The sequence below is a fragment of the Tasmannia lanceolata genome, unplaced genomic scaffold (assembly GCF_043159265.1).
Source record: "Tasmannia lanceolata isolate RefF3 unplaced genomic scaffold, GAP_Taslan_0.1 ptg000029l, whole genome shotgun sequence".
NCBI classification, from domain to species: domain Eukaryota; kingdom Viridiplantae; phylum Streptophyta; class Magnoliopsida; order Canellales; family Winteraceae; genus Tasmannia; species Tasmannia lanceolata.
Genome location: NW_027518706.1, coordinates 2,738,772 through 2,749,585, shown reverse-complemented (window position 1 = coordinate 2,749,585; position 10,814 = coordinate 2,738,772). Strand labels below are relative to the sequence as shown.

Sequence of the window (10,814 nt, the reverse complement as noted above, 5' to 3'; positions counted from 1 at the left end):
TTTCCTGTCTAAACATTTGCCTTTTTCTGCATCGGCTCTCTCTTTGATGGTCGGTAGACTAACTATCATCTTTGCTTTCTACCATCCATTTGACGAGCCGATGAATCTAACGGTCAAGATCATCTAATTATTGTGATTTTATCCCATTTTCCATTTCTAATAAGCCGGATTAGATGGGCATTTCCTCATCACCCTCTTTTACTGCCGAAATTAAGAAAGGGATGATAGTATTAGCACTTCATAACAGCTTAAAAGGGATTGAGATTTTATACGGTGTAAGCCCTTATAGTCCCTTATTTTTCAAAAAGTACTGTACGGACGATATCATGGGATGATCCAAACCGTCCATAAGATAGATGGAATACAACTTGAATTGGTTGTGCCTCAAAAATCATTTCCATAGGATGATCCTACCCCGTCCGTACAGTATTTTTAGAAAAATAATGGACTATAAGGGCTTACACCATGACCCAGACTCAAGGCAGTAAGATCCGAAAAGAATCCGACCCAATGAATATCCGTAGAACACCTACAAGAACCGGACGGTTACAATGCGTCATAATATTCAACATGGTTAGGTAGAAGCTAATGTGAGATAACCATTGATTACATGAATGAACAAAATGAGGTAATTAAAGAAGGGAAATGATATCAGCACAACAACCATATTTTGATATTTTCACTAACCCATCTTGTCTTTTAGTATTTAAAGAGCAGTCAGAAGGTTATTAAATATCCCAAAAAGCTCTCAAGAGCCAATTAAAGAAGAAAAGACAGTTGGGTTTGTGAGAATATCAAAATATATGGGTGTGCTAATAACATTTCCCTTTATAAGCTGTCAAAACTCAAAAGTACGATCAACTCTCCAAATCCATGCATTCCTATCTGAACACACTCGAAAGCTCTCTCCTTTCATACCCAACTAAGAAATACCCACCTTTTTATCCTCCCTCTTCTTCACAAACCCTAATCTTCATATCTTTTCTCTTGGTGTATTTGTGTTCTGAAGGTTGAAAAATGGGGAGAGGTAAGATTGAGATAAAGAGGATAGAGAACTCAACAAATAGGCAAGTGACTTATTCTAAAAGGAAAGGAGGGATTGTTAAGAAAGCAAAGGAGATTACTGTTTTGTGTGATGCTCAAGTCTCTTTGGTTATTTTCTCTAGCACTGGAAAGATGTCTGATTATTGTGGTCCTTCTAACACGTATGTTTGTTTTTACTTCTTTGTTGTTTTGAAAATGATAATAATGTTTTGTATTGGATCTTATTATGGTTGATTTTTGGGGAATGATTAGGGTTTTGTATTGGGTTTTTTGTGGGGATTAAAAATAGGTTGGTGAAGCTTTTGGATCGATACCAGAAGAGTACTGGGAACAAGCTGTGGGATGCTAAGCATGAGGTAATTTTTTTATTTTTTGTGTGTGTTATGACCCCCATGTTTTGATAAATACACCCTTTTTCTAACTTTTACAGTTTTACTCGTGCTTTATTATATGATCTCTTCGGGAATTGTAGCAGCCGACGATGAGACAGTGAGCGAGAGAGAGAATAACTCGTTGGAAATTGTAGCGACGAGAGAGAGAGAGAGAGAGAGAGAGAGAGATTAAAAATTTATTGTATTTAATAAGTTAAAGAGATTTACAACTATATGGTATTCAATAGCTATAGAGAAATTTGCAAAGAGCTTAAAATTTTAAGATATTTAATATCTACAAAGAGAAAAAAAATTTTTGGGTAAGCTCCACTCCCCTCCCCCCCTTAATGGTTTATGTGAGAATGGTTCACTACTTGAGGATAAATTCACCCTCGTTAATGTTGCCTTTACAACTTAACCAATAACGTTAAGTCGGGGGATTATATCTGTCTGTTGGGGCAATAACATCCCCCCATTCCTAACTCAAAACATATGAGAGAGGGAGATCCAGAACTTGGAACATATGAACCACGAACACTAAGCCTAATAGATCGAAATACTTGATAAATGTGAGTTACATAATAATTTGACAGGAATACGTCGGGCTCTTTTTTTAGCTTCTTAGGCGATTTTTCTTTGGAACTTCCTGCCATGATTCATTTGATTCCTTAAGTTCTGGATTCTCTTATTTACTGTCCTCTTGCTCATTTGGGATGGATTGACTAGATTTACAAAGAGACTTACTTATGCAAGGTATTTAATAACTATACAGAAAATTACATGTACAAGTTATTTAATAGTTAAGGAATATAATAGAAAATTACATGTACAAGATATTTTTACATAACGGATTTAATAGTTGAAGACGACATTACATTTAGGGCATGTCACATGTATGGATTCTTTGTTTCTTTTTGACAAAAAACTCTTTTCAAAAGTGAGTTTTTCACATAATTTTTTCCTATCTTAAAATTTTCTTCAAAAGATAGGGAACAAAAAAATCCGTCATACTTATTAATTATTTTCTTTTTCAAGAAAAAAAAATACTTTTATCTCATAGAAAACACCTATTTGTTTGTCCACAATAAGTTGAAAAGAAAAAAAGAAAATTTTTCAAAATTCCTAAAAACGATAAACAAAATCTCAAAATATATACCCCTATTTTATAAAAACTATCAAAATACAGCTATCCCATTATAATGGCCAAAATATACCTATTTCATAGGAAATAATCGAAACACCCTAATGAAATAAAAATAACCAAAATATCCTGATCTCTGGGCATCATATTCCAGTGAGACGGAGCTCTGAGTAGTACGGGTATCTGCATACTGGAGAGAGAAACTATGGATAAGGCGATGGTGGAGGGGGACTTGTTGAATGTAATCCGATGGCTTAAGGTTTCCATGTCTCTCCATAGAGATTTGCTTCGCTCTTTGATGAGATTCAAGACCGAGAGAGGGGCTCAAATGTTTCCTTCAAGCATGTTAGGAGGTCTACTAATGGCGAAGCCTATAAGTTAACAAGGGATCAGAAGGGGTGTCTAAAGAGGCATTGGAGTTGTTTGATTCCCTCCCCTTTTTGGGCGCTTCTCCTTTTGCCTCTAGCTTTCCCTCTTGTGGGGGATGTATTAGTTTGTTCTCTTTTCTTTTTATTCTTTCTTTTGCTTTGCACCCACCATCTTCGTCTTGGTTTTTCTTCTTGGTTTTTAATAAAGTTTGCTATCATTAAAAAAATATCCTTTATCTCATAGAAAATAACCAAAAATACTTGTATCTCGTGAAAAATGACCAAGGTGCCTTTGTGTACACGATATATTTAACAATTCACGGTAAATTTTATAAAATAAAAAAAAATAAAAAATAAGAAAAATGTAGAATTCTAAAATTAAAAATCCTAGAATGCTCGTGGTTATTCGAAATAATTAAAATACCCTCATAGTAAATGACCAAAAATACCCCCAACACATAGGAAATGAAAAACAAACACGGCCTAAGGTTTTATTATAAGGTACCAAGAAAGAGGTTGCTTTATTTTCAGGCTCTTGTTTTACCTGCCATTTATGAAACTAAAGAATTTTCCAACTTAAGTTAACATTCTCTTATTTTAAGTACGAAAATAAAAATTAAATATGACTAAACTTTTGAGAATTTCTGCATGAAGAAGCATGATTAATGACAATAACTTCCTATCTTCGACTTTTATTTTTTATATTTTTTATGTTAACAATGAATAGAAAATTATTCTGTTTCCTAAATTTTAGTATCTGAGCAATGAAGTGGAAAGGATCAAGAAAGAGAATGATAACATGCAGATTAAACTCAGGTAAACGTGTTTACTTATTTTCTTATTTAATTTGTCGTTATTGTTATTAGGGATTTGCTTGGCAATTTCGGGGCTCAGTTTTGTGGAGAGAACAACCACCTCAGATGAATTAAATGAATAAGAGAAAATCTACTAAAAAGTAAGCATTTGTGGTTGTTCTCTCCTGCAAAAGTGAGCTGCGAAATGGCTTTCCTCAAAATTGCCTAGCAAATCCCTTGTAATTATTATCATTATAGTTATTAGAGGAAGTCTAAACTAAAGGGAGCCCTTGCAAAAAAGTGGTGAAAGGGCTCTCCCATTGGCTGCACATCACCATCATGCATGATGGTGATGTGCAGCCAAACATGATGGTGATGTGCAGCCAATGGGGGAGCCCTTTCACCTCTTTTTTGCAAGGGCTCCCTTCAGTCTAGAACTCCTCTAGTTATTATTGTTATATTTCATTTTATTTTGTGATTGGTGTTGTCATTTTTATTATCATTATTAATATCATTTTAGGGAATTGATATCCGCACTCGTTGCATGTTTCATGTTGTGAATTTTACGTTGAAATTCACTTGCACATAGCAGTAATTAGAATGAAAAAAAAAAAAAAACAAAACGAGAGAATAACACCACACAACTAAATACAAAACACTTATGTGGTTCGGCAATGGTGCCTAGGTCCCTGGGGTGACAATCGATTTTTCACGTATAAGAAATTACAAGGGTTACAGGGATCCCACTCAACACAATTAATATATATCTCATTGTTGCTCTTTACCACCTAAGACAAGAAACTATTTGATAGTTCTTATTGAGCACTTGAAGCTTATTGCGATATAATCTAATTAAATTATTAATAATATGATATTAATTCATATAATCTAAACTTTTCTCTTATATAATTTAATTGAATTATTAATAACGAGATTAATTCAGATAATCAAAAACACTTTTTCTAATATAATCTAATTAAATTATTAATAATAAGATATTAATTATGATAATTTATAGTTTTTGTTTGAGTTGAGAAAATACGTCGGGCAAATCCGATCCGATCGTGCACAAATTAATGGAAAAGATAAAAGTAAAACAAGCCACGTGATGAGCACCAAGATTTACGTGTTCAGCCAGGCCCACATCCACAGGCGAGAAACACGATCTTTAAAACAATATACAAGGATTACAATGGATTAAACCCAAAACCCACAAAGCCACAACCTTTTTCTTGCCATCTCGACCAAGACCGTATAAGAGAGTAATCCGAGAAAATACCCAAAAGGAACCAAAGAAAAGACCCAAGAAAAAATCCCCTTCTTCTTCTTCCTCTCTCTCTCTCTCTCTCTCTCTCTCTCTCTCTCTCTCTCTCTCTCTCTCTCTCTACCCCAAGAGGTAGCCGACACACCTCAACACACCTCTTGCCACACAAAGAGTCTCTCATTGTTGGCTTTATGCTTTAGGTTTTCCATAAACCTAAAACGTACACCACTTTCTATTTTTGGACTTTTCCCTTGCCACCCAATTAATGGAAATACGGCTACTTCCACATCAATCTTCACCTTGGCTTATTTTCTAGCCACCAAAGATTTTCCGTTGATGTTGCCACCGGTCCGCTGTTGGCACAAACCCCATTGGCCTTTCAAAGTACCATCAAAACACCATCGAATCATACTAGTTCTAACTCTTACTGATTCGATCAAAACGGATAATGCACATGTGTAGCTACCAACTTGTTGACTCAACTAGTCAACCATGGAGAAAGATCTTGATACATCCTCCCAATCCTAGGTACCATCACCTTCTCAGCATCGTCTGTAACCTGAAAACCTTATGTCTCTACACCAACTGCAAAGAGACCCTACGCGTGCATGTACCACCACTCCGTTTTCACTAGCCATCAAGATATTCGGAACACTAGTCACCGTGTCCCCAACCAGATGGTATAATCCACCACACTTCTCTCCTTTCATAAGAACCATACAAACACGTGTGATTTTCAAGGCTCCATCTGCAGCTGAACACCCGAACCCCTGAAGTCCAACCGGCCAAGCGATACTAGATTCCTTCGCATCTTTGGGACATACGCTACACTACCCAAAATATGAATTACTCAATTGAACATCTTAATCTTCACCGTCCCAACTCCTATGACATCACAAGTAGACTCGTCACCCAAGCAGGGGTGGAGTAAGGAATTTACACTTTGGGGGTCGGGCTAATTTGCATTGGCCATTGGGGCGGGCGGGCCCATTGGTCTTGGTCAAAGGGATTTTGCAAGTCATTGGGGTGGGGGGGGGGGGGGGGGGGGGGGGGGGGGGGCTATGGCCACCCCCATGCTATATGTAGCTCCGCCATGGAGATTTGATTTGATTTGGTAGTGCAAGAATGGGAGCCTCAATAAAGTAGTAATTGAAGACTACTCTTCCAATGTAATTCGGTGGCTCAAAGGATCTCCAAAACCCCCATGGAGATTTGATAGATGGTTTGATGAAATGTTTGATCGGGTAAAGTCTATGGAGGTTGTATTTCTTCATGTGCTTCACTCTGCTAATCAGGAAGCGGATGGTTTAGCTAGAGTAGGAGTTTTCAAGGACTCTCTAGCTCTCTTTGACTCTCTTCCGCCTTGATACTCTATTCTTGTACTTTTTTTTATTACATATGGCTACCATTTTCCAAAAAAAAAAAAAAAAAACAGAATGGGAGCCTCCTCCTCCGGGCTTCCTTAAACTGAACTTTGACGGCTCTAGTTGGGGAAATCCGGGTCCGCCCGGCATTGGAGGAGTCTTGAGAAATGATTTGGGGGAGGTTTTATGGGCTTATGTTGGACCCATTAGGGTAGCAGATGCGTCAGAAGCAGAAGTTAGAGCAGTTTACCAAGGGATGAAACTAATTGATCATTTGGCTTCCTTGGTTGTGGAAGGTGACTCTTTAAATATGATCTGATGGTTAAAAAGATCGAAAAATCCCCCATGGAGATTCCTCAGTTATTTTGATGAAATGTTTGATAAGATTGGTTCATTGCCACTACCATTTTTGCATGTGAAACGATCCGCTAATTCGGTGGTAGATGGATTAGCGAGGGAGGGAGCATCCAAAGACTCTTTAGCATTATATCATTCACTCCCTCATTGATTTGTTATTTGTTGGAATAGTTGTTTTTCTTTATCTTCAATCATTGTAATCTGACCATCTCCGTCTTCTCTTTTTTAATACAATCTTGGCTACCATTCAAAATAATAATAATAATAATAAAGAATTTTAAGCTCAGTCGAAACTCAAAAGAAAAACTGATAAAATTGAAATGGAATAAGTTAAGGGAAGGAGAAAACATTTCTTGAAGAGTTTTTTTTTCTCAAAAGTTTTGTAAAAATGTAAATCAAATGAATTTTTTGTAGTAAGTTTCAAAGTTCTGATGTTTTATAAACAATCCCAAATAATAGGTTTACTATAAAGAAGTAAATAAAATGTATGCGAAGTATTCCTAGCATGACTCCCCGTTAGATTGGGTTACAACTTTGCAATTTAGACCATTTTTAAGAATTATTTTTCAAGGAATGTTAACTTGTCGAGTGATGAGATTGTGGCGAAGAGGTTGGGAGGAGAGACTTGAGAGGGCATGAATGAGGAGAGTGTGAGAAGTGGCTAAAAAATAGGGAAAAATAAATCTTATTTTAAATGGAGTTTTATTTCCTTGTTTTCAGCCTTTTCCTATCCTCTCCCTCTAAAGTCTCTCCCTCCCGCCTTCACTCACCATTGGATAAGTGAATATTCCATGGAAAAAAAATTCATGGTTGCAAACATGGCCTGTGCAATTTGGGAGTATAATTGGTAAATTAGGATTTTAAATTGAATGAATAGTTATGGCCTATGGGAACATAGGAAATTATACTGTAAAGGGAATTAGGGGGACAATTTGGGAACAGTTGGTATAATTGTAAAACACTTCATAGCTAAATATTATCCGTACGATCGCATCGCTCTATGTGATTGCAGGCACTTGAAGGGTGAGGATATCACCTCGCTCCATCCGAAAGAGCTTATCTCGATTGAGGAAGCCCTACAAAATGGTGTCACAGCTGTTAGGGAGAAGCAGGTAAGTGTCAGTGAAATGCCTAATTTGCCCCTCTATGTTTTTCTTCTTTACTTAAGAAGAGACTAAGCCAATTAAGGTAATCTAAGAAAAATTCTAATTCTCTCTCTCTTTTTTTGTGTGTGGTAGATGGAGTTCTTAAAGATGCTTAAGAAGAATGTAAGTCTGGATTTGGGAATGGAGTTTTTATATAATGTGGAGCGGACCCCACATTATTCAATGATCCAAACCGTTCATTTGTTGTGCCCCAGCGTAAATAGGCATACCCAAAAAAATAATTTCAAAATGATGATCCTAACCCTCCGATTCATAGAGGTTTCCATAATGTGTCATCCCATAACAGATCTAAGGGTTGGGGATCATCCTATGGAGATGATTTTCCGGGCACGATCTATTTACATTGGGGATGGACAAATGAACAGTTTGGATCATCAAATAATGTAGGCCCCACTATAATTTTTTGAAGATACATGTTTGATAACCCTCTTATATGCAACCCAGGCATGATAGGGCCCACCCACATGAATTAGCATGATCCTTACAGTTTCTTTAGTAGGGCAGCCAAAAGTTTCTTAAGAGGGTTTCAAATTCTTCAAATCCTTACAGTTTGCTTAATGTTGGATTGCTTTGTTTTATTGGGATGAAAATCATGCAGGAAAGAACATTGGAAGAGGAGAACAACCACTTGACTTGTATTCTGGTAATGCCTCAAAACATGATACTGCTGCACATCTTTTAGTAGGATCTTTGATTTCTGATGCAAAATGCACACAATTTGTGAGCATTTTTATAACCATTTGATCTTGATCGGACGGGCAGTGTCTGATCAAGGTTGGACTAGCAAAAACCATATAGGTGCACTCATTCTTAGCAATCCGGATCGTTCATCTAGTAGGCCTAGCATTAATGGGAACAAAAATGACCCACGAATGGGACCGTAGGATCCCGACTCGCTGAACGTAAGGGCATTAGCCATGCGTGCTTCGATGGGGCGATCCTAAACCATCCCTCTATGGCCCCTAAATGAATGCTTACGAAAATTAAGGCCCAAGATCCTTAGGCTGCATTTGGATTGTCTGAATCAGGAAATAGTATTGGCATCCTATTTTGATTCCTATTCCGATTCTCCTATAAAGGGAATGGAATAAATTAAAATAAAAATTTAATTAAAAAAAATTCTAATAATTCGTCTCTATCTACTACTATAAGCTGGGAGGAAAAGAAGAGAATTTTTTGATTTTTTTGAAAAATAAAAAAAATGGGAATAGGATGCTGGTTCTAGTGCCCTTATAGTAAGCTTGTAGTGTGGAATTTGTCAAACTTCTCATTATATCTTTCATTTTCTTTTATATTTTACGAGTCTACAACTTGGGCTACTCTACCCACTAATAACTCGGCGAGTCATAACTCGAACGAGTTTAGAACTCTCCATGTTCTAGTTTGTTAATTACTTTAGATTTGGGGTTTAGGGTCTTCTAATTATGATCCACAATTAACATCCTTCTGTTCTATTCCTTCTTCGACAGCATAATCAGCAATTAGCAAACGTGAGAGAGATTGAAAATGGGCATTATCAGGGCGGAAGGGACTTCTCAACTCAGATTCCTCTCTCCTTCCGTGTGCAACCAATCCAGCCCAATCTGCAGCAGAACAAATAGCAAACATGCGCAAAGAGACTACTAATGCTTCTCTTCTAGAACATGAAGAAAGCTAATTTGGAATAATATTAAGGATTATTATTATCGTTACTATTACTAATGATGTGTGTGTTTGCATAACAAAAGATTAAACTTTTTTATTATCCAGTGCGAGTGATTTGATCATGGACATATATGTTCACCTTGTTATGAATTATAGGGCCGGGTTAAAAGACTCGCCCGGTTGACTCGATATAGCCGGGTTGACTCGGAAAGGGGCAAATGAGTGCCAATCTTTATTTTGAGAATTGATTGTGTCCAAAACTGATTATTGGACTCAAAATTTACGTCTAATTTTGAGTCCAACAATCAGTTATGGGACTCACAATTCAAAATGAAGCCTACAAAAATCAACATTTCAACAGTTTTTCAGTTTTTACACATGAAAAATGATGACTTGAACCACCTATTCAATTTTTACACAAAGGGACCATCAATTTTTTTATATTATCCCTCTAAATTAGTCATAATCATATCTTTTCCTTCCAAATCACGGAAAGAAAAAGATTTCCGTCTTAAATGTTTTTCTTGCAATCCAAATCGGCTCTAAATGATGGTTGATGGATCAAGGAGTTAGGATCGTCCGATTTTCGCTGCTCACTTTTGCAAGGGAGAACAACCACATAGGTTCACTTTTTAGCAGATTTTGTCTTATTCATTTAATTCAACTGAGGTGGCTAATCACTCATGAGGTTTTGGCTAATCTCTTGGGATTTTCTAGGCAAATTAGGATCCTTAACGGATCCGAATAAGGGATCTGAATGGATAGTGACCAAGACATAAATAAGGGAATCTGATCCGAACTCGATCCGTTGACACCCCTATTTGTATATGAGAAATGATATACTCAACCATTGGTGACCTCATGGTTGCAACATTACAAAATTAATCAAACCTAACTCAAATCTATGGGTTTGTGCCCGGTCTATTTTAGGTCGAACCAACTAACATGGCCATCAAAGTTGAAACTAACTTGATAGCTATGTTTCCACAACAACTTTCCAAGCTAAGCTGCAAAGACTAGAAACATAAATGATATCCCTCTCCTTGTTTTGACACTGGAACTACTCACTTTATTAAACACTTTTCTCATTGATTATTTGAGATTTTATATGGTGTGTGGGGTCATAATCCATTTTTTTTAAAAGTACACTACGGCCCACTTCATAGGATGATCAAAACCGTTCATTTGTCCAGCCACAATGTAAATAGATCGTGCTACATAGGATGATCATGACCCTCTAATCTATAGAGGGACCACACATTATGAAAACCTCGAAGATCGGTGGGTTACGTTGTGGGCAA

General features: G+C 36.8%; 1 protein-coding gene across 1 annotated transcript; it reads left to right on the top strand.

Moving 5' to 3' along the window:
• Positions 1–916: 916 nt before the first annotated feature.
• LOC143859262 (agamous-like MADS-box protein MADS9) lies at positions 917–9,639 on the top strand. Its single transcript, XM_077369971.1, has 7 exons — positions 917–1,205; positions 1,334–1,400; positions 3,679–3,740; positions 7,716–7,815; positions 7,942–7,971; positions 8,468–8,512; positions 9,339–9,639. Exons 1-7 carry the CDS (start codon positions 1,018–1,020, stop codon positions 9,468–9,470), a joined length of 624 nt encoding a protein of 207 aa, XP_077226086.1. The 5' UTR covers positions 917–1,017; the 3' UTR covers positions 9,471–9,639.
• The last annotated feature ends 1,175 nt before the right edge of the window (positions 9,640–10,814 follow it).

Excerpts from the sequence above, each read along its gene's own strand:
- LOC143859262 (XM_077369971.1), top strand. The coding sequence starts at position 1,018 with ATGGGGAGAGGTAAGATTGAGATAAAGAGGATAGAGAACTCAACAAAT. Across the intron at positions 7,972-8,467 it reads TAAAGATGCTTAAGAAGAAT|GAAAGAACATTGGAAGAGGA; the intron begins GTAAGTCTGGAT and ends AAAATCATGCAG. Across the intron at positions 8,513-9,338 it reads ACCACTTGACTTGTATTCTG|CATAATCAGCAATTAGCAAA; the intron begins GTAATGCCTCAA and ends CTTCTTCGACAG.